The sequence below is a fragment of the Periplaneta americana genome, chromosome 1, assembly GCF_040183065.1.
Source record: "Periplaneta americana isolate PAMFEO1 chromosome 1, P.americana_PAMFEO1_priV1, whole genome shotgun sequence".
Classification (NCBI taxonomy): Eukaryota; Metazoa; Arthropoda; class Insecta; order Blattodea; family Blattidae; genus Periplaneta; species Periplaneta americana.
The window spans coordinates 984,579-1,009,615 of NC_091117.1; the positions used below are offsets into that span (position 1 = coordinate 984,579).

Genomic DNA, 25,037 nt, shown 5'->3' on the forward strand with positions numbered 1-25,037 from the left:
ACACAAAAAGTTCAATCCTTGACCGAAATACAACGTTGCGATATTTCAAACAGGCGTGCCCGTCCATTCCGACCTTCAGGTCACCGGTTCGAATTCATTTCCAAGAATCGCACAACACTGCGTTGTGGGTGTCGTACGCACAGAACTGCGCTGTGATCCGAAATATGGAAGAATTATTAGACTAGATGTTAAATTAATTTCTTACAAATCATAGTTAGTAATTTAACTCTCAATTGTAATTCGCAAAAAAGTGATAATAAAATTATCATAGGGAAATTCTTTGTAATAGCATACGGGCCGAAGCTGAAGGCCTGCAGGTGTGAATTCCTTTTGACATAGTGAACTACATCACATTTTGCCTGTGAACGATTGAAAAATGAAATATTTTCTTCTAACGCTTCTCTGTTCACAACTGCCTTACGTCATAAAACACAAAATGGCATTCGAGTTATAAACCAGGAGAAGCCTCCATTAACGCTGTTATCATGGCAACACTCGTCAAGCCTGCGATTATCCATCCTCGTTTGTTTTCATATTTTAGGAAGTTATGTGCAAACGCAGCCTCGATAATAATTGAATAAGGCATCTGGGTGATGTCTGAATCCCGTATCTCAACTCAACTAACAATCAGCAACTAGGAAAAATCTGCGGTAGTTCTTATGCACGAGTATGGCTGTAGACAATTTTATTCCATTTTAAAAAGGTCCATTTCTTACAGTAACTTTAATTGCATCGGGCTTTCATACTTGCATAAAGTAATGCAAATACTTTTAATCATGTTCATTAGGCCTACTACAACAGATATTGCAAAAAGAAATAACTTTCTCCTTGACTATTCATTATTATTGGTCTGCATTGATAATGGATTTTTTGTTACAACAAAAATTATAGTGATTAGAAATTCAATTTATTGTGTAATGAATTACTTTATCGCTAGTGCAAATAGGTGAAGGTGAGACCTGAGTTTAACATTCATCCGTGATAATCCGCCGAGCTGAACGCATTATCTGCAACAGCCGCTGATTAAAGATGAAGCAATAACTCGAGGGTCACGAACTGAACTAAGAACATGCATTTTACACGTTAAAGAGGGTCGCTTCACGTTCATCAATTGATCTAAGCAGTAATTCGCTTTACGGCATGTCACAGCTAGAGAGCGGAATTTAGGCAAAAACCTTTTTTCTTCCTTGATAAATACAGGCTTTTGATTTAATATTTACATTTTTTATGAAAATATAGGTATAAATAAACACACCTCGTCTATAACGTCAAATTTTCTATGGTCCCAACTAATTTCCCATAAGACGTATGCTTTTCTACCTTGCTTACGTCATATGTAAGTGTATTCACCTCGTATATATCGTCAAAATCAATTTCACTTTTGGATACTAACGTATGGCCCATTGTATGCCTAGGATATGCAGAGTGTGCTATTTTTAATGCTGATGAAACTGGCATTTTCTTTAAATCGACACCTGGCTAAACCTTTAAATTTAATGGTGAGAAATATGTTGGCGGCAAACTATTCAAAGACCGAATCACAGTTCTTGTTTGTGCAAATGCGGATGGAACGGAGGAAAGAAAATTCCTTGTGATTGGAAAGTCAAAGAATCCCAGATGTGAAGAATCTGCCAGTACCGCTATAATGCAAACAAAAAGTCCTGGATGACTTTCGATTTTTTTAAACTGAACTGAGTCGTGGGACAGGGAGCTCCGAAAATCCTGTTGCTTGTGGACAACTGTCCAGCACACCCTGTACTTGAAGCTAGTGTTCCTCCCATGGATCAGGGAGTGATGCCTCGCCACTATGCAAACTCATATCGTTAAGATGAGAAGAAGCAATACGATGCATGGAGATGAATAGCAGTCACGCGAAGTCGCAGCTGATGATGGGGATGAAGATGTTTTGGGTCGGCATGTTACGAGGAGTATGCAGCAACAGACGACGACATTGTTACACTACGATATTGGGACAAGTGAAAAATGCCAAAGAAGAGGAAGTGCCAATCCCTACTGTGAAGATCTAGATGCCATTAGAGTTGTGAATCAATTCTATGAAGCCAGAAGAATTGTGACTGAGGTTATGAACATAGAACGTAATTTAGAAAGGGCCAGAGTGCCAGAAAAAAATGACTGATTTTATTTTACTAACATTGTGTGGTTAGTCCATACAGCCTGTAATTTGTAATGTAAGCCTATAATCCCGTTACACTATCTAGTACCGTACTTTCAAAAAATATTTTCTGTAATCTGAAAAAGTAAATGACAGTAAATATGTTAGAACACTAATATTCATCTACTCTATGGACAATTTTGTATATCTTCCTATACCTATTTTATCTTTAAGCATAAAACTATATCCTCGGTTATTACGTCACTCGTTTATAACGACACAATTTTTCAGGTCCCTTGAATGTCGTTATAACAGAGTTCTACTTGTATTAAATTATAGGGAGTTCCAATTGAAACGGTGACTGATAAGAGTACCGGTATCGGGAAGTGTTAAGATGAGGTATATGTGGAGCTATGGTGAAAAGTGGGAAACCGAACACTATTGTATGTATTTGGCATTTCCAATACCTACTGCACGCATGCCCTTATATCACTTCTCCATCACCCGCCCGTGTGTCGCAGGATCTGTAATACGTGTGCGTGCTAATACGTCACGCAAACAAGTGACGCTCAGCGGACGATATTGTGCAGAAAGGTCTCGTTCACGTCATTCCGACAATTGCACCATCTGTTGACACATTTAACTATTCAGAAAGTATTTTTTCCTTTACAGTTACACATTTGCCGTATTCCGTCTGTTGAATTATGCATGGCCCGCTGACTGACGTCTTCAATGTGAAAGCAACAGCCTCATTATTTAGGAGTTAACTATTACCAACTATGCTCAAAAATTCATTCTACTCCTACCTACGGAATGAATTTCTTGTAGTTGCCGATAGTTGATCTATATTCAACTGTTTACAACATTTTAAGGCATGCTTATAACTAAAATTCTGGTTATAGCTTTTCCCTGGCTCGAAAATACCCATTAAATTGTAAGGGATAGTAGAAGAAGCCAAAACAATTTTAAGGAATGGTAGAAGAGGCCAAAACAAACATTTTTATCAAACAGCCTGCACAGTTGGAACACCACTGAACTCTGAACAGAGCTCACAGCAGTGAACCATGTGACCCCATAAGAAGAATTCCAGGCTAGTGAAATCAGGAGATCTTAGTGGCCAAGCAACAGGTCCACTACGACCAATCCACTTATCTGAAAATACACTGTCAAGAAACGCACGAACATTATTATGTGAAATGTGCTGGGTGGCCACCTGACCAAACAGAACAGTTTGACCAGCCTAATGTACTTTCAAGACAACAACTTTTAATAGTTTCACTATGTTGCCATCTAGCGACTGCAAAAGAAGTCACGTTATATAACCCTGATGGAATTGCATGGAGTAATAGCTTGCAGTAATACTTCCATCTAGTGGTCGTTACCAAAAAAATTATTTCGGCAGTGGAGATCCTGGTGATTGTTCTCTTTTATAACATGGGAATAGTCAATCTGATATGTATGTCAACATACTGCAACCATATGCCAAGAGATCATTTTCCATTAAGGGGGAGGATTTCTTGCAGATAGGTTTCGTCTGGAATTAAGATGGGATCAATCACCGTACCAGCTCAACAAACAGAATTCCCGATTCTAACGACGTCTAGTAGAGGGTAGCTGCGAATATATTGAATAAGCAGTCGTGGACAGCCGATAAGGGGTGATCTTTCGAGGAATATCACTTTTGTTGACGTCGTACAAAATTTTGTCGAATATCCTTTTGAGAAGATTAACTCCATATGTAGAAGAAATTATTGGGGATCATCAGTGTGGTTTTAGGCGTAATAGATCGACTATTGATCAGAATTTTTGTATTCGACAGATATTGGAGAAAAAATGGGAGTATAAGGGTACAGTACATCAGTTATTCATAGATTTCAAAAAGGCGTATGACTCGGTTAAGAGAGAAGTTTTATATAATATTCTTATTGAATTTGGTATTCCCAAGAAACTAGTTCGATTAATTAAAATGTGTCTTAGTGAAACTTACAGCAGAGTCCGTATAGGCCAGTTTCTATCTGATGCTTTTCCAATTCACTGCGGGCTAAAGCAGGGAGATGCAGTATCACCTTTACTTTTTACCTTCACTCTAGAATATGCCATTAGGAAAGTTCAGGATAATAGACAGGGTTTGGAGTTGAATGGGTTACATCAGCTTCTTGTCTATGCGGATGACGTGAATATGCTAGGAGAAAATCCACAAACGATTAGGGAAAACGCGGAAATTCTAGTTGAACCAAGTAAAGCGATAGGGTTGGAAGTATGTAAATCCCGAAAAGACTAAGTATATGATTATGTCTCGTGACCAGAATATTGTACGAAATGGAACTATAAAAATTGGAGATTTATCTTTCGAAGAGGTGGAAAAATTCAAATATCTTGGAGCAACAGTAACAAATATAAATGACACTCGGGAGGAAATTAAACGCAAAATAAATATGGGAAATGCGTGTTATTATTCGGTTGAGAAGCTTTTGTCATCTAGTCTGCTGTCAAAAAATCTGAAAGTTAGAATTTATAAAACAGTTATATTACCGGTTGTTCTGTATGGTTGTGAAACTTGGACTCTCACTTTGAGAGAGGAACAGAGATTAAGGGTGTTTGAGAATAAGGTGCTTAGGAAAATATTTGGGGCTAAGCGGGATGAAGTTACAGGAGAATGGAGAAAGTTACACAACGCAGAGCTGCACGCATTGTATTCTTCACCTGACATAATTATGAACATAAAATCCAGACGTTTGAGATGGGCAGGACATGTAGCACGTATGGGCGAATCCAGAAATGCATATAGTGTATTAGTTGGGAGGCTGGAGGGAAAAAGACCTTTGGGGAGGCCGAGACGTAGGTGGGAAGATAATATTAAAATGGATTTGAGGGAGGTGGGATATGATGATAGAGACTGGATTAATCTTGCTCAGGATAGGGACCGATGGCGGGCTTATGTGAGGGCGGCAATGAACCTCCGGGTTCCTTAAAAGCCAGTAAGTAAGTAACGACATCTAGTGGGCTAACGGCACAATGTCGACCCTAAGTTTTCTGACAAAAAAATAGTTTAGGCCTCTTCTATCGTCCCTTAAATTCAGTGCACGAGATGAAAGATTTGCCTCATTGCACGCTATGCCAGAATAGAATAATAAATATGTTCTAAAATTCTAATTGCTTATACCTTATTTTTACTTACTCGTATTTCAATTAATTTGCAATAATTAGTTTTTAAGTTCTACACCAATCCAATGCCTGAACACTGACAACTCTTTCTAAGACTTGAACAACACAGAAGCGTGGCGTTCACATATTCCGTGCAAGCAGTGTTTATATACAAAGACAAACTTTTATATTATTATGAGCGAAGTATTTTGTTAATGTTCCTGACCTTTCACTACCTTATCAATTCCAAATTATATTTGCCGCTGCACTACTCGCGATTGCAGTGTTGCCAAATCATTCCTTTGTTACCAGTACGTATTTTACGAAACTATGCGTAATTTATTTGGTTTACAAAACCAGTTTTTTTACACAGATGTAAATAATTTACTTTGTTAAATTGAGAATATGAAAGTGCTCAATTTAAACTTAGTCTAAATTTTGTTATATTTTACATTACGAAATCATTACTTCTCAGACTGTTTACACGGCCACCTACTAACAGATATTATTAGAATTCATATCTGTTCTTTCGTGTTCATTCAAAAAATGAGGAAACTGTGAAATGTACAGTATTTCTCGCATTAGTATTAGTAATAAAAACGGCAATTTATATCAGATACAAGGCAAGTGATGTTTCGATCCTGTGTCAACTATAATATTAATCTGACAGAGTCGGCACTAAGATAAAACTCATTCTTATTTTAAAACTCCCCTATCTCGTTAAATATTGGTCTATGAAAACGTTGGGTAGAATAAAACTTGTCTGAAACATTTTAAAGCAACTTTTGTTATGTAATATTCTCCTAAAAACAATAATAAGCGAAATATTTACTTCAGGCCCCCTTATAAGTCCTAAGTGGATCTAACTTATCTCGCATACAAACTGATTCAACCATTATCGCCTGGAAAAGTACTGTAACAAACAAAAATTCCAACAATGATATTTTCGGTCTCGGAATAGTTCATTACGCAATATGTTAAGTTATTATTTTTGGAAAAGCGAAAATTACTTGAAAAATTAAGGATACTTTTATTATTAATATAGATACCGGTAACTGATGGTTTTATTAACAGCGATACCTCTGGCTGATATGTACAGTCCTCCAAAGAAAGAATTGGGCGATGGAATATTCCAAGCCCCAGATACAAGACACTGCGCATGATCGGAGACCCAGAGCACTAATACACAAGGTAACATGTTGTTTAAATTCACTCTCTGTGGTTTGTTGTTGGATCTAGTTCCGAAACTTCCTCGAAAACTGCACGAACAATGTTGATATGTTGTAAACAATAAATAAATATAGGCTGAACATGACAGCCGGCTGCGCAGAAGAAAGACCTTCCAGCTCGACGCCTGGTGCGAGAGAGCGGGTTCGAATCCTACATCGGCCAGTTTTTTTTTATTATTTCCTGAATACAGTCAAATTCCTGGAATTGAGCGGCCGGGCATGAACACAAGGAGATAGGTTACTGACCACGGACAATACAAAACCACTCATATAATATTATATTAACAGTGAAAAATACAGATACAGGGTGAGTAAGAAGTATGGAACAAGGCTTGTAAGTTTCTTATTTCTAATTTTATGAAGAAACTGTTTATACAAAAGTTGTGGGGTGTCAAAGAAGAAATATTTTGAACATGTTTTCAAATACTATGCTTTTCATTTATAAAGGCTGTGCCAATGAGTCTGTTCTTTTTTTAAATGGCACTATGCACTTATTTCCCCATTTTTGGATTCTTCAGGTCTCAGGTCTCAGTACGTACAAAATTATATATATGGCCATTTATAAACTATTGTTTTGTAAAAATTACTTCTTTTGATGACAATGTGTACTAAAGAATGGAACATTTTAATGCTTCAGTACATCAATTTGAGGAGGTTTTGGATTAAACAATTGCAGACAAAACTAACAGAAACAAGTGAATACAATAAAAACTGAATAACATTGTTATTTAAATTTATAATTTAAAAAAGACACGACTGCCTTCGTGGTCTGTTGGTCAGCATGCTGGCTTCCAGATCAGGGGGTCCCGGGTTCGGCTCTCGGTGAATTTTTCTTGAAGAAGAAGAATTCGCTGGGTGTCTAGAGTCTGGAAATTTGTATGAATGTGAGTGTGATTGTGAGTGTGCCGGGTTAATATTAATTAACCAATCATCACAAATATAAAAATACATCAGGACTGTCGCTAGGCAGTAACCTGAATACATGTTTCAGCGTCACATTGTTGACAAGTAACTCCATCTGTTAGCACAACCATACAGCATCTAATAGATGCTATAGAATTACCAACAATGAAGAAAAAAAAAACACTTGTAGGATATCCACCATTGAAATTTAACTGCAATAGTAATGCATGGATTTTAAGGCAAGAAAACATATTAAAACCAAAATTAGCATTGTTGTGTTGTGTCACATGTTGATTTCAGTTAACAAAATGGCCAAAGAATGCATAAATCTGTCTTTGAAATTGCTTAATGTTCTCAGCAACGCTGTTCGACCGATCTGCTGTATTTCATCTCTAATTCTTCGTTTTAAGTCTTCAGGTCTCATGGTCAACTGCAATGTGGGGTTTCTTCTGCTGCTAATACAATATCAAGAGCTTTTTCACTATCTGTAATTTGTTTTGGCCTTCCAAACTTGATCTTATTTTTAACACTTCCAGTTTCATTAAACTCTTTTAAAGTTTTAGACACTGTAGAATGAGTAATGTTCCTTTCTGTATGCATTTCATTAAATAAGACACAAACCTCTTCTTGGATCTTCCTCCTGTCACCATAGCCGGTCATTAGTATTTCAATTCCTTGTTTTCCTTAAGATTTGCCATGATTAATTACTTTCAGGAAGATACTGGAATGAAATAACCATCGTCATTCAATTGTTTTTATTAGCTTTATTCCCTTGTTTCTATTAGCTTTTGTCTGCAATTGTTCGATTATCAATAAATTTTATTTTTTTTTATCTGGATAGCATTTTATAGACTATAAAACATTCAATTTAAATCTCTCACTTAACCACTCATTCTCTAATTAATTTTATGTTTAATGAATTTTTTTAATGAATAAAATTATATTTAAATTAATAACCTCATAAAATTACTTACAAAAAACACTCCCAAAAATAATATACACTTATGAAAAAAAAATTATTATTTGATTAACAATATTTTCACCGTTACAATTACACATATATAAAAACTAAATATAAACATTTACATAGAGATAAAAAATTTTACAGGAGAAAAAGTTCGTCCAAAGGGCTGGACTCTGGAAGAGTACCCAAAACGCTCATGCATTTCCGCGTTGAATCGCAATACTTAAGCGTTGACGCAAATAAGTAGTGCAACGGCGATCACCAGTAATGGAGATCAAAATTTGGCCGATTTGAGATACCAAAACTTTAGCGTCATGACTGCAAGGACCGAAGGTCTCCACAGCAAATGGGACAAAGATATAATTGTCTAAAAGATGAGCATATTTATTGACTTTCTTCTTCACGGCTAATTCAGCAGCAGATACTGCGTGTCTGGAGGTATTTGGCAAGTGAGATGGAGCTAGAGTGTCAATGCAAGTGGAGTCCCAAATTAAAGATTTTCCTCTAGACCATGGAATTAAGGTGAGACCATCGGGTCGTTTACCATCTGCAATTGTTTAATTCAAGGCCTCCTGAACTTCAAGTACTGAAGCTTTAAAATTTCCTTTGTTCAGTATACATACATTGTCAACAAAAGTGGCAATTTTTACAAAGCAAAAGTTTATAAATGGCAATATATATATATATATATATATATATATATATATATATATATATATATATATAAATTTTGTACGTAATGAAACCTGAAGAATCCAAAAATGGGGAAATAAGTACATGGTGCCATAAAAAAAAAAGACTTATTGGCACTTTATAAATGAAAAGCACAGTATTTGAAAACATGTTAAAAATATTTCTTCTTTGACACCCCAAAACATTTGTATAAATAGTTTCTTCATAAAATTAGAAATAAGAAAGTTACAAGCATTGTTCCATACTTTTTACTCACCTGTATATTTAAAAATTGCTGACTCTGCAATGTTTTTCAATATTCAACAAACAATAATAAATTATATTTGGATATTACAGCATCATGCTAAATGGGGTGACTTTTCTTTGTAACAATTACAATGAAATGTAAAATGTTTTAACAACAAGCGTTAAGGAACTGATTTTAAATAGTGATAACAACTAAATTTTAATGCTAATCGTATAAGTCACCGACAGCCTTTTGGTCTTACTGCAGGCAGGTACCGTTCCAAACTGTGACAAATTTTGTTTACGGACCATTACAAAGACAACAAGGACCATGATAAGAATCACGATGAGGACCATGACATCAACGAGGATCACGACAATAACCATGATAAAGACCATAACGAATAACGAAAACCATGGTTCTTATCGAGATCCATATCACCATCCTTGTAGTTGGCCTTAATGTTGTGTTTGTCCTAGTTCTTATCGTGATTCTTGTTCCTTTTATCATGGTCCTTATCATGATCCTTGTTCCTTTTATCATAGTCCTTATCATGATCCTTGTTCCTTTTATCATGGTCCTTATCATGATCCTTGTTCCTTTTATCATGGTCCTTATCATGATCCTTGTTCCTTTTATCATGGTCCTTATCATGATCCTTGTTCCTTTTATCATGGTCCTTATCATGATCCTTGTTCCTTTTATCATGGTCCTTATCATGATCCTTGTTCCTTTTATCATGGTCCTTATCATGATCCTTGTTCCTTTTATCATGGTCCTTATCATGATCCTTGTTCCTTTTATCATGGTCCTTATCATGATCCTTGTTCCTTTTATCATGGTCCTTATCATGATCCTTGTTCCTTTTATCATGGTCCTTATCATGTTCCTTGTTCCTTTTATCATGGTCCTTATGATCCTTGTTCCTTTTATCATGGTCCTTATCATGATCCTTGTTCCTTTTATCATAGTCCTTATCATGATCCTTGTTCCTTTTATCATGGTCCTTATCATGATCCTTGTTCCTTTTATCATGGTCCTTGTTTCTTTTATCATAGTCCTTATCATGATCCTTGTTCTTTTTATCATGGTCCTTATCATGATCCTGTTCCTTTTATCATGGTCCTTATCATGATCCTTGTTCCTTTTATCATAGTCCTTATCATGATCCTTGTTCCTTTTATCATGGTCCTTATCATGATCCTTGTTCCTTTTATCATGGTCCTTGTTCCTTTTATCATAGTCCTTATCATGATCCTTGTTCCTTTTATCATGGTCCTTATCATGATCCTTGTTCCTTTTATCATGGTCCTTGTTCCTTTTATCATAGTCCTTATCATGATCCTTGTTCCTTTTATCATGGTCCTTATCATGATCCTTGTTCCTTTTATCATAGTCCTTATCATGATCCTTGTTCCTTTTATCATGGTCCTTATCATGATCCTTGTTCCTTTTATCATAGTCCTTATCATGATCCTTGTTCCTTTTATCATGGTCCTTATCTTGATCCTTGTTCCTTTTATCATGGTCCTTATCATGATCCTTGTTCCTTTTATCATGGTCCTTATCATGATCCTTGTTCCTTTTATCATGGTCCTTATCATGATCCTTGTTCCTTTTATCATGGTCCTTATCATGATCCTTGTTCCTTTTATCATGGTCCTTATCGTGATCCTTGTTCCTTTTATCATGGTCCTTATCGTGATCCTTGTTTTTGTAGTGGACCTTATCGTGGTCCTTATCATGTCCTTATGTCGTGGCCCATATCGTGGTTCTTGTCTTGTCTTTGTCCTGTCATCATCCTTGTTGTTTTTGCCATGGTACTGATTTTCTTTGTCATGCTCCCTACCGTAATTGTTGTGTTTATTGTGGTCCTTGTCATGCTCCCTATTGTCTTTTTCATGATCCTTATATTTGTCCTTGTTTTCTTTGTAATGATCCTATATTTCTCATTTCAAAATTAATATTGTTCCCCCCCCCCTTTCCAGTGGCTTCTGTGTAACACGGTATCTTACATACTGTCATAAAAAATAAAGATCACGGACGTAAACAGAGACGTATACCAGAAATAGACAACTGATAACATTTTGCACTGTTACGTACCTTGGAGTAGGGTGAAAATACTCATGACGGCCCGATGTCTTCCTGTGAGGCCGCGTCGACATCGTGTGAATCATGCTATATAACAGCCAAGAGTCGTCTCATCCTTTTTTGGGGGGACTGTACATCTATTATCACTAGAGCCCGGATTTCCTTGAACTATCAAATCTTTAAACATGCATGCACTATCATATGACAAAACATATATAATGAAGCGGAAAAACAGTAAAAATATGCACTATTAAAATTGAGTCCTCTCTGTAGATTAAAAACTCAAAAAAGTTTCATATCTATGGTTCAAGAATTAAAACAGAAAATCTACGTCCCGAATTTAAAAAAAAAACCTACAAATTAAATCAAACCCTTTAACTCTATTAAATATAGAGTATAATCTAAATCTAACACAAGAAATACTGAAATCAGAAGTAAACACTGAAATAATGAAACAATTGTCTTTAGAGACAATTAATATTAGGTACCCTCCACAAAATTGGCTTCATTTATACACCGATGGATCCTTGATCTGCAGGAAACAAGGTGCCGGTGCAGGTGTTACGTGCTGTCTCTTCTCACTTTATAGATCTCTTGGATATGGAACAACAAGTTTTGATGGAGAAATCATTGCAATAAGTGAAAGTCTCAGGAATCTTCTATGTCACATCAATAAATTTAAAAATGCAGTTATATTGTTAGACTCCAAAGCAGCTATTCTATCAATAGTCTCTAGACACACACCTTCATCTCAAATAGCAGAAATAAATAAGATGCTCTCTCAACTAATAACATTCAATAAAAGAATTGTATTCCAATGGATACCATCCCATTGTGGAATCCCGGGAAACGAGAATGTGGATGCTTTAGCAAAGAAGGGCAGCACTGCTACTTACAGACCTGTTACTAAATCTACGTATTACTCTGTGAAGAGATTTATTAAATCTACATACTTAGACTTCAACAAACAAAATTTGATAACACAATCGCAAGGGAAAAAATGGAACTCTCTGCATCATAATCCACAGTTAATTCCCGATTTACCACGAAAATCGTCTGTAGCTGCATTTAGATTGGCAACAGGCCACGACTGTTTGGCCAAGCATCTGCATAGAATTGGAATATATCAGTCTCCTAACTGCCCATTGTCCAACTCAAATCAAGAAATGGATTCGGAACACCTCAAAATCTGTGCTTTAGTGGCTGGCCATGACAATATCTTTGAAAAATATTGGAGTGCAAGAGGTCAACTTTATTGTCAAATGCCTGGCATTACAAAACAACAACAACAAAATTGAGTTTTCCATTGTTACATTTTTATGTTACTTTGAAACAACGTACAACTAATTTCTCAATTTTAATCACTCGTGTGTTTATCTCAAGCACGGCACAAGTGACAGGCACACACTGAAGCGAAGAAGTTTGGGACGAAGTGAGGTCTAATTGTCTTTTACATTTCTGCATGACCATAACCCCATCGGTTTTTTAAGTAGGTTATTTTACGACGCTTTATCAACATCTTAGGCTATTTAGCTTCTGAATGAGAAGGTGATAATGCCAGTGAAATGAGTCCGGGGTCCAGCACCAAAAGTTACCCAGCATTTGCTCGTATTGGGTTGGGGGAAAATCCCGGAAAAAAACCTCAACCAGGTAACTTGCCCAGACCGGGAATCGAACCCGGGCCATCTGGTTTCGCGGCCAGACCCGCTAACCATTACTCCACAGGTGTGAACATGACCCCATCGGGAATTGAACCCGTGACCTTCCGACTTTGCAGCGTTACGCCTTACTCACGACGCTATCGTGCGCCCCAAAGTATACAAATACTTAAGTCTTTATTACAACAGTCACGATAAATTACACGTTTGAGATGGGCAGGACATGTAGCACGTATGGGCGAATCCAGAAATGCATATAGAGTGTTAGTTGGGAGGCCGGAGGGAAAAAGACCTTTGGGGAGGCCGAGACGTAGGTGGGAAGATAATATTAAAATGGATTTGAGGGAGGTGGGATATGATGGTAGAGACTGGATTAATCTTGCTCAGGATAGGGACCAATGGCGGGCTTATGTGAGGGCGGCAATGAACCTCCGGGTTCCTTAAAAGCCAGTAAGTCACAATAAATTACATCACTGTCCATCTTTAGAATTCCTTTCCCTCAATCCATTTCTTGACAAGATCTCTTCTTACACTTCTAACAGTAGCTATAGCAACACTTCACAATTCGACACAAAAGTGTACTAAATTGCAGTTTGCAAGCATGCTGCTTCTTCCTTCGTTTCTTTCAATGTTTTGACCTCTGGCTTGTAACAAGCGAGAGTTGGAGGTTGGAAATTCCAATGTAACAAAAGGAGGATTTAGTGGAGAGTCCAACGATTACTTGTCGCATAGGATGCCATGAAACCATATTACCAGTAGCTTTCTTTTATCTATTTTTTCTCAATAAACAAATAAAGTGAAAATATCAGATTCTATGAAGCAATATTCATAAAAGGCACTATTATGCAAGTTAACATAACATATGCACTAAAGCCAGAAAAAAAAAAACATAGTATCGAATATAAAAGTCTAAATATGCTATTAAATGTAAAATTTTCCAAATATCCATTCTACATGAATTTACTCCCAAAAAATGACCAAAACATGCAAACATACACAGAAGAAGTGAGGTTATTTGGAATATATGCAAAGTTTGAGAAGTATAACAAGATTATATAAAAACATGCATTTGCTCTTATTGCCTGGCAGTACATCTCACGTGACGATGTGTCGGAGGAAAAACAATTGTTTGTATGCATCTGAAGTCTGATCCAGACTTGCAACTGAACCTCGTAACGCGTTCCTATATGGACAGTACCGTACTTCGCAACTTCGGCGCGCTGCGTTCCATCGCTTGTCGGTTTTCCTGCGTAACATCAAAGGATCCAGCGCACTCAAGTGAACCTGGAAGCGTAATACCCATTCGTGCCGCGTATGTGACTAGTGTTACTGTGCTAGGTTCTATTTCCGGTTAGGTGAGCGTAGAATTTGTGATGGAAAGAAACCAGACATTGCAGAGGTGTTTTTCTCGAGGTACTCCCGTTTTCCTTTCATTCCAACTGGATAAGATGGACCGCACAGTAGCACCGACTATGTGACCGGCCATACCGAAATAAGTGAAATAAAAGACAATCGAAATGTCGCTAGTACAATCCGCGACTATATTCTTTAAACATTGTTTCAAGTGCAAGGTTTACGGAGTTTAACGGCAGTCCTTTGAATGAACTAAAAGAAAATACAGATTTAGTAATGTATATCAGGTTATTACAGAGAAATAAACGAGAAATATGGTGTGGTTCAGGAAATATCACTGAAATCGACGAAATAAAATTCCGATACAATCTCCAACAATGCGTTACGTATGTAATTATTACCGCGTTGGCGTTGTAGTTTGGTTCAAAGAAAATATCTCGCCTTTTACGAAAAAATGTTTCAGCAGCCATAAAATTAGTTACTATTTTGATAACACTGTTTATCAATTTTACGAAAAAACTATCATAAGGGCCATAGGCGACTAGAAAAACAACTGGCGAAGCGATAAGCACATTCCACCGTGTTGAAACAAAATCTAACACCTCTAACCTTTTAACTCGCACTATTTACGCAAATAAGGTGATTCAACTGCTGTACCATGGCAAGTACGGGTTTCCAATGCTGATCTAGGACTTGGGGCTCCGGGTTCTATTTGGGCACCTCAGTAATCATGGGACTTTACCTGCAGGATAGCCCGCCTGTTAGCGTCGAATTCACATCAGTCAACACCCATTCGTCTGTCTGTGTGGGCAGTGAACATGGCATGACCGAGCAGAACACGTTGCACTTTACACAATTATACAGAGGTAGAGAAATGTTGTGGAATGCAAAACACCCCATGGCATTTTAACAACGATACTTGGGAGAACCTGGCAAACGAGCTGTATGCAACAGCAAAGGAATGACCATCTTGAAGAAATAAAATGTAAAGTATGAGAACAGCAGTTTCCAAAAATTGCACCGTCATTGCCAAGCTTTCCTGAACTGAGATAGCCCCTCTGAATGTGGTATCCTTCTTTGCAACCAATTAATCCAATATTCAAAGTCTGTAGGTGCATTCTGTTGCAATTTTTATAACGTCTGCCGTTTGAAACTTCATGTCAGCCAGCAAATTGAACCTCCACATGTAGTCTATTTCTACATGTATATAACTGTGTTGGCCACCATTGTCTCTGTTTCTGTTTCTTTTTGCACGCATAAAGCAAATAAATATAGGCTGCTGCAGCTACGTCCATGATTTAAAGTAGCAGTACCATTTTCATATGCTAGTACAGGCCTATATAACATAGGATGCATGTTTTCCTTATAGCTTTACCATTTTTATAGTTTAAAGCGATTTAATAATCTTTTAATGCTTAAAACTAGCAATTAGAAGCGAAAAATAACAATTTTCGCCAGGAAATTTCGAAAATTTCCCTTTGATGTGCCACACTGTGAACTTAACCCGGGCTATGGTTTGGATGATGATGATGATATGTGAATTAATGATGACGAAATGAATCCGCAGTCCAATGCCGAAATTTACCCAGCAATTCTGCTTCAGTTGGTTCACGGAAAAAACTCCAACCAGGTAACTTGTTCCAACCAGGATCTGAAACTCGGCCAGCTCGTTTCACAGTCAGACGTGCTGACCGTTACTTCACAGCAGTGTACTAATTTCTGTGATGCGGCAGTGCAATTGTCCTGTGATGCGGCAGTGCAAGAGTTTTATGATGCGGCAGTGAAAGTGTCCTGTGATGCGGCAGTGTAACGCATTTTACGATGCGGGAATTTGGGAATCCTACAATGTGGAATTTTGGACATATCAGGGTTTGAATTTTCTTATTGTCCTCAAAGGAAGGAATTTTGAACTTACTTTGAACAGTGATCCTGTAAAGTAGTGGATATGGTGTCAGGCTGGCTTTCCTAGATTTTAGAGTTCATGTGTACAAGTTCCGTATTTTTTGTCGAATTTTTAATTATGAATTTTTCTTCTCATTTTCCTTTCACTTTTGTGTAATTTATATATTTTTGTCAGTTCCTTTCATTCTTATTTATTTCATCATCGTGGAAAACTTGACAGTATCAATAAAGGACCAGCTCATCCTATTGTGGAGTATAAGCACAAGGGGTGCGGCGAAAGTTTTTTGAATATAGGAAATAAATAGTATACAGAGTTTATCAGAAACACGGCTATATGTTTGACAGTACTATTGTTACAGGAAATATGACATCACTGTTGGAAAGGCAATTCTTCAAATAACACTACACCACAACAATGCTGAGCTTACGTCATTAGTCAAGATGGCGCTGAACATGCAACACTTGCAGCATGGACAATAACGTACGGTAATCATCGTGATGCCGCGAGACTGGTGAGACGTGATTTAACGCAGCATTGCAGCCGTCGACTGTAGGTAACTGCTGGCAATGGGAAGGCCTCCATAGCAATCGACCCGCCAAGCCGCACGTGAGCTTGGTATCAGTCATGCCCTCCCTTCAAACCAATTCGTGTCCACGAACTTAGCGAGGACGACCCTGCTAGGCAGATGAATGTGTTGTAAGGGATTGTGTAAACGAACATGGGTTAAGAAAATGACTGTTTTCCATGTGAATGGACATAACTGTCATTATTATGCAAGAGAGCATCCTCAAGTTATTGAAGAGACACGTTTAATAAGATATGGAAAGGTCACAGTTTGCACTATGATTGGATGGGAAGAATTGTTAGGAATGTGAATCTTGGATGAGGCTGTTAATGCTAATCGGTATTGTGATATCCTTAATGAAATTGTGATGCAAACTGCAGAACACAAACATCGCTTATTCCAGAGGATGGTGCGCCCCTCACTATGCTATTGTGGCAAGGGAAATTTTGAATCGTGATTTGCAAAACAGGTGGGAAGAAGAGGACTGACAGAATGGCCAGCCCGTTCCCCTGATCTCAGCCTGTGATTGTTGGTTGTGGGGTTATTTGAAGGAGAAGGTTTATGGCTGGAAACCGCAAGATGTCGACATGTTGACAATAGCAATTGAAGAAGAAATTCATGCTATTCCAATGGACATGTATCATAAATCAATGAATGACTTCCCAAAGTGTCGCCAATTATGCTTGAATGTGAATGGTGAACAGTTTGAGGCAATAAAGTGACTTGTTTAATTTCACAGCTTTCTTCGAAACTAGTGCTCTCATAGTCAGCTCAAAGGAAATGTGTTATCTCCAAAATGGTTTATTTGTGGACAAATGCTTATTGGAGATACTCAAACAGAATATTTACTCTTGTGAGAACAATATGTCTGCCTTCAAATCGTGTGTGCATTTTATTTTCAACAGCATGTTAAGTCATGCATTATTCTAAAACTACTTCCCAGACGACAGATTAGTGCTCATAGTTAATTTTAAAATCGTTATTTGGAACTGTTGAATTGGCACAAATAAAACAATTCCAGAAAACTCTGAACAGCAAATGAAGGAACTCCGCACTCACATGACATATACAATAAAATGGGATTTTAGATTAAACCAATGGACTGGAAGGCTATATTTACCACGCTGGCAGACATTAAGCTCGCCTGCACACAGAGGAATGCAGATTTATTGCAATGTCGACACACTACAAAGAGAAGTAACCAATCACCAAGCCGTAATTATATGTAGTTTTTATAAATGTTTAGAATACAAACTGCATTGTATTATCATCATTATGTCTTGCTTATTTCATTCTAAACGTCCAGGAAGTTAACAGGGATGAGACTTATTTCCCAAAACATGATTATTTAAAACACAAATAAGATTAAATGATGCCTATGTACATAGCAATGAAGAATAATTTGGTTTCTTCAGGCTTTTAAGGAACCCGGAGGTTCATTGCCGTCCTCACATAAGCCCACCACTGGTCCCTATCCTGAGCAAGGTTAATCCAGTCTCTACAATCAAATCCCACCTCCCTCAAATCCATTTTAATATTATCCTAACATCTATGTCTCGGCCTCTCCAAAGGTCTTTTCCCCTCCAGTCTCCCAACTAACACTCTATATGCATTTCTGGATAATAGTGCGAACAACACATAGTCCGCCACTGACCTGGCAGTCGTCACAGCGAGCGAGCCTGGGGCTGACCTGGAGAAAAGGTCGGTTTCAGTGTTTCGTAACATGTTGGAACTGCGAGATATGGACAAATGATGTCCACTGCATGCACGAACAAGACATTTCCAACTATTTTCGGAAATATGAACTGAAATTGTACTTTAATAGCGAAATCACGATTTTTAAACATCTTTTCTGAATTAATATTTTTCCTCAGCAGTATTTTATTACAAAGGAATGTAAGGTACATGGGCAAATGTGACTCCACTTTCATTTTCCCAGGGTACATTTACAATTATTCTATCAAATTGCCATATCTGTAGTACAGTACATTACGAGCACCAAGATGTGAATTTTCATACAAGTGCATTGTAACAGGATTGAAAAAACGAGGCTTCTGTTACGTGCATAACACATGTGCATTGCATATAATTATTTCGACGATTGTCATTTAAATACATTTGTTTTTAATTTTAAACACTGCATAAATTTGTTTGATAAGTAAAACCTTCTATAAGAAAGTTTTCAATGCCGTTGCCAGGGCAGTATGTAGCTAGGTTGTTTTGTTTCAGTATAAACAGTCATTGTTGTTTCTGGTAATGAAATTTGTATTAATTTGATCAATATTATGAGTTTAATTAGAAGTTTTGTAACCATTTAATGATTATGGAAGAAGAATTAGTTGAGAATTTAGTGGATGAAGAAACTGAAGGCACATAGAGAATCGGTTGCGTCAAGTTAATACTGGCTCCATTGTTTCCACTTACCAATGTGGTAAGTAGTTACAACAGCACTGTGATTTCCTTTGTTTACATAGCAACAGAGAAGCATGTAAACAATGGTAAGTAGGGGAAAAAAAGGAATGATCGTCCAAAAACGTTTTTAAGAATGTAAAACCAAAGTTGTGTGTGATCTAATACTCCAATACAGTGTACGGCTTTTGAGTTAATGTCAAGATCACATTTTATGCCATCTACATCAACGACCTACACCTTGCAGATTACTTGATGTGCCTTCACGTATTTCTGAACGACCAGAAAGCTATTTTGTTAGGAACTGCTTGACACCAACTTCAGTCTCTACTGATGTGAGTGGAGGCATACAAAATGTTGCGAAGACAAGCCTGGAAAAGTATTTCAAGGAACAACAAACCTTAATAGTAGCCATGCTTATTGGCTTCGACAATTAACATGGGCTTTACGGGAGCAGAAAGGCACTCAAGGACGTGATTGTCTGACAATATATATTAATGTGGGGATTGACGAAAGTGCTGGTCCTTGAGTAACAAATGTTGTTGTTGTTATCTAATGCCGGGCTTTGGCAACGAAGCCATTGGCGTAACAAATGTAGAAAGTAAGATATAATATATAAATAATATAAAGTAAGAGAAGTTTTCTGTAGTTAAAATTCACTTACTGATAATCAAACCAACCCTTGTCCACAAAACATTGAATCCTTGATATACAGCCTGTATCCTGGAAAAAGTATGAATATTATGAGATGGAATTGTTTTGCTGTATTTACACACCTGCTTGTTGTGCCGCAGTGGCTGGAATACCACTGTGTAAAATCAGACCTACGACCATACTTTTTATCTGACGAAATACTCACCATTTCACAGATTTTTCATTTCACCTCAAATAGAGTCGCAAATGGATGGACTTTCAATACGTAATAAAACTACATGGAATGTACTTACTTCATATGGCAGAAGACACACTTCTTCCAATAGTGATAATGATGACAATTATACATCCAACATGTCATATCCCGTAAAATTCACTGGCTGAAAACCATGGTCAGGACTGAACCTTATATCTTGGCTTGTACTACTAGACAACCGAGAAAAATCCTGTCTAGCCAAGCAGCTCTGAAATGAACACAGGTACTCTTGTGCACTGAGTTACAGAGGTTCATCACATCTTAATCTACTTTATTACATCTGTACATTACTTACATAGGGCTGATGACATTTGTACACGTAATACTGTGATGTGACCTGCACCACAACTATCTAGTTTGGAATGCATTACGATGTTGCCAACATGATAAAAACAAGAACAACCTCCACCCATCCGCACAACAGTTCAACATGAAAATGTACACTGATTACATCTTATCCTATGCTGTGGACTACGGCACAAGCTGAATGCTAAGTTAAATGCGCGTAGAGGGAATGAGACACACGAGGGGCTAGCGGCTGCCTAGTCTTCCAGGTTGCGGAATGCCTGCTGGATGTCTTCGTGCAGCTGCTCAAAGTCTGCCTTGATCTTGGCCTCCCCGTCCTTCACAGGATCCTGCAGACAAGCAAGGAAGCTTCCATAGTGACCAACACGAAAATGTGACCCAGGACATACGTGATTCGGAGAAAACACAATAGTACCAACTGATACAGAAAGGAACTAAAGTCAAGGAATGAAGAAAGCTGGTACTTGGACCTCATGAAGGACAACAGGTACAGAAAGGAACTAACGTCAAGGAATGAAGATAGCTGGTACATCGGACCTCATGAAGGACAACTGGAACAGAAAGGAACTAACATCAAGGAATGAATAAAATTTGTACCTTGGATCTCGTGAAGGACAACAGGTACAGAGAGGAACTAAAGTCAAGGAATGAAGATAGCTGGTACATTGAACTTCATGAAGCACAATTGGTACAGAAAGGAACTAAAGTCAAGGAATGAAGATAGCTGGTACATTGGACCTCATGAAGGACAACTGGAACAGAAAGGAACTAAGGTCAAGGAATGAAGATAGGTGGTACATTGGACCTCATGAAGGACAACTGGAACATAAAGGAACTAAGGTCAAGGAATGAAGAAAGCTTGTACATTGAATCTCATGAAGGACAACTGGTAAAGAAAGGAACTAAAGTCAAGGAATGAAGATAGCTGGTACATTGAATCTCATGAAGGACAACTGGTACAGAAAGGAACTAAGGTCAAGGAATGAAGATAGCTGGTACATTGGACCTCATGAAGGACAACTGGTACAGAAAGGAACTAAAGTCAAGGAATGAAGATAGCTGGTACATTGGACCTCATGAAGGACAACTGGAACAGAAAGGAACTAAGGTCAAGGAATGAAGATAGGTGGTACATTGGACCTCATGAAGGACAACTGGAACAGAAAGGAACTAAGGTCAAGGAATGAAGAAAGCTTGTACATTGAACCTCATGAAGGACAACTGGTAGAGAAAGGAACTAAGGTCAAGGAATGAAGATAGCTGGTACATTGGACCTCATGAAGGACAACTGGTACAGAAAGGAACTAAAGTCAAGGAATGAAGATAGCTGGTACATTGGACCTCATGAAGGACAACTGGTACAGAAAGGAACTAAAGTCAAGGAATGAAGATAGCTGGTACATTGGACCTCATGAAGGACAACTGGAACAGAAAGGAACTAAGGTCAAGGAATGAAGATAGGTGGTACATTGGACCTCATGAAGGACAACTGGAACAGAAAGGAACTAAGGTCAAGGAATGAAGAAAGCTTGTACATTGAACCTCATGAAGGACAACTGGTACAGAAAGGAACTAAGGTCAAGGAATGAAGATAGCTGGTACATTGGACCTCATGAAGGACAACTGGTACAGAAAGGAACTAAAGTCAAGGAATGAAGATAGCTGGTACATTGGACCTCATGAAGGACAACTGGTAAAGAAAGGAACTAAAGTCAAGGAATGAAGATAGCTGGTACATTGGACCTCATGAAGGACAACTGGTAAAGAAAGGAACTAAAGTCAAGGAATGAAGATAGCTGGTACATTGAATCTCATGAAAGGACAACTGGTACAGAAAGGAACTAAGGTCAAGGAATGAAGATAGCTGGTACATTGGACCTCATGAAGGACAACTGGAACAGAAAGGAACTAAGGTCAAGGAATGAAGATAGGTGGTACATTGGACCTCATGAAGGACAACTGGAACAGAAAGGAACTAAGGTCAAGGAATGAAGAAAGCTTGTACATTGAACCTCATGAAGGACAACTGGTACAGAAAGGAACTAAGGTCAAGGAATGAAGATAGCTGGTACATTGGACCTCATGAAGGACAACTGGTACAGAAAGGAACTAAAGTCAAGGAATGAAGATAGCTGGTACATTGGACCTCATGAAGGACAACTGGTAAAGAAAGGAACTAAAGTCAAGGAATGAAGATAGCTGGTACATTGGACCTCATGAAGGACAACTGGTAAAGAAAGGAACTAAAGTCAAGGAATGAAGATAGCTGGTACATTGAATCTCATGAAAGGACAACTGGTACAGAAAGGAACTAAGGTCAAGGAATGAAGATAGCTGGTACATTGGACCTCATGAAGGACAACTGGAACAGAAAGGAACTAAAGTCAAGGAATGAAGATAGCTGGTACATTGGACCTCATGAAGGACAACTGGTAAAGAAAGGAACTAAAGTCAAGGAATGAAGATAGCTGGTACATTGAATCTCATGAAGGACAACTGGTACAGAAAGGAACTAAGGTCAAGGAATGAAGATAGCTGGTACATTGGACCTCATGAAGGACAACTGGTACAGAAAGGAACTAAAGTCAAGGAATGAAGATAGCTGGTACATTGGACCTCATGAAGGACAACTGGTATAGAAAGGAACTAAGGTCAAGGAATGAAGAAAGCTTGTACATTGAACCTCATGAAGGACAACTGGTACAGAAAGGAACTAAGGTCAAGGAATGAAGATAGCTGGTACATTGGACCTCATGAAGGACAACTGGTACAGAAAGGAACTAAAGTCAAGGAATGAAGATAGCTGGTACATTGGACCTCATGAAGGACAACTGGTAAAGAAAGGAACTAAAGTCAAGGAATGAAGATAGCTGGTACATTGGACCTCATGAAGGACAACTGGTAAAGAAAGGAACTAAAGTCAAGGAATGAAGATAGCTGGTACATTGAATCTCATGAAGGACAACTGGTACAGAAAGGAACTAAGGTCAAGGAATGAAGATAGCTGGTACATTGGACCTCATGAAGGACAACTGGTACAGAAAGGAACTAAAGTCAAGGAATGAAGATAGCTGGTACATTGGACCTCATGAAGGACAACTGGTAAAGAAAGGAACTAAAGTCAAGGAATGAAGATAGCTGGTACATTGAATCTCATGAAGGACAACTGGTATAGAAAGGAACTAAGGTCAAGGAATGAAGATAGCTGGTACATTGAACCTCATGAAGGACAACTGGTACAGAAAGGAACTAACGTCAAGGAATGAAGATAGCTGGTACATTGGACCTCATGAAGGACAACTGGAACAGAAAGGAACTAACATCAAGGAATGAATAAAACTTGTACCTTGGATCTCGTGAAGGACAACAGGTACAGAGAGGAACTAAAGTCAAGGAATGAAGATAGCTGGTACTTTGAACCTCATGAAGGACAATTGGTACAGAAAGGAACTAAGGTCAAGGAATGAAGAAAGCTTGTACATTGAACCTCATGAAGGACAACTGGTACAGAAAGGAACTAAGGTCAAGGAATGAAGATAGCTGGTACACTGAACCTCATGAAGGACAACTGGTACAGAAAGGAACTAAAGTCAAGGAATGAAGATAGCTGGTACATTGAACTTTATGGAGGACAACTGGTAGAGAAAGGAACTAAAGTCAAGGAATGGAGATAGCTGGTACATTGAACTTCTTAGAGAACAGCCGGCACAGAAAGGAACTAAAGTCAAGGAATGGAGATAGCTGGTACCTTGAACTTCTTAGAGAACAGCTGGCACAGAAAGGAACTAAAGTCAAGGAATGGAGACAGCTGGTACCTTGAACTTCATGGAGGACAGCTGGTACAGGATGTTGCCCATGCTGTCGCGGATCACACTCCACGTGATCTTGTTCTCACTCTGTGCAGTGGACTCCACAGCGTGTCGTGACATGTCGTAGAATGCGATGATATTCCTCAGCATGCCCACTGTCTTGTAGAATGGACAGAAGCGATCATAGGGGGAGTAACTGCAATGCAACAGTAAATCAGGATACAGATCACACGAAAATCATTTCCCGTTCATATTTTCTTCAGTAATGTATTTAAATTGACTCTGACTGTTATTTCAAACCACAATCTGAAGAATACTAAGGATTAGGAAACGAACAAATAACACATTCTTTCTTGAATTTAGTTTCATAATTAATTCAATGAATTCTTGAATTGGAGAAATATCTTTTCTTTTGCTTCGAAGAAACCTAAAGGACGAATAGTGGCAGCAAGAGAGTTTTCAAGTTTCTCTGACACCTGTATCAGGAGGCATCCCATGTGAAGGAAAAGTCTAACAACAGGCACAGAGCTCCTCACGTGTGCATTATTTATATTTGGAATATGCTCTAGTCTTTCAAAACCTAACCTCTGTAGTGCGGACAATGACTGTAGGGGATGACCTGACGAAATGATGCACACTGGAGATTACTTCATGAGCCCAAGACACTACAGCCATGAAAGCTCAAATGGTTCTCTGAAAACTGACTCTAATCTGGGCTTGCAAATTGGAGAGGGAGCCATTCAGAAATGGAATATACTATT

At 38.1% G+C, this 25,037-nt stretch overlaps 1 protein-coding gene across 2 annotated transcripts in view; it reads right to left on the reverse strand.

Annotated features, from left to right (window-relative positions):
* Positions 1-20,411: 20,411 nt before the first annotated feature.
* Positions 20,412-25,037, reverse strand: part of LOC138697681 (V-type proton ATPase catalytic subunit A) — a 33,493-nt gene continuing 28,867 nt past the window's right edge. For both annotated transcript variants that reach the window (XM_069823177.1, XM_069823253.1), the window contains exons 12-13: positions 24,283-24,472; positions 20,412-20,796 (exon numbers count right to left, since the gene is read on the reverse strand). In XM_069823177.1, coding sequence (XP_069679278.1) covers positions 20,704-20,796; positions 24,283-24,472 — 283 coding nt within the window. In that variant the 3' untranslated portion in view covers positions 20,412-20,703. The remainder of the gene's footprint in view (positions 20,797-24,282; positions 24,473-25,037) is intronic.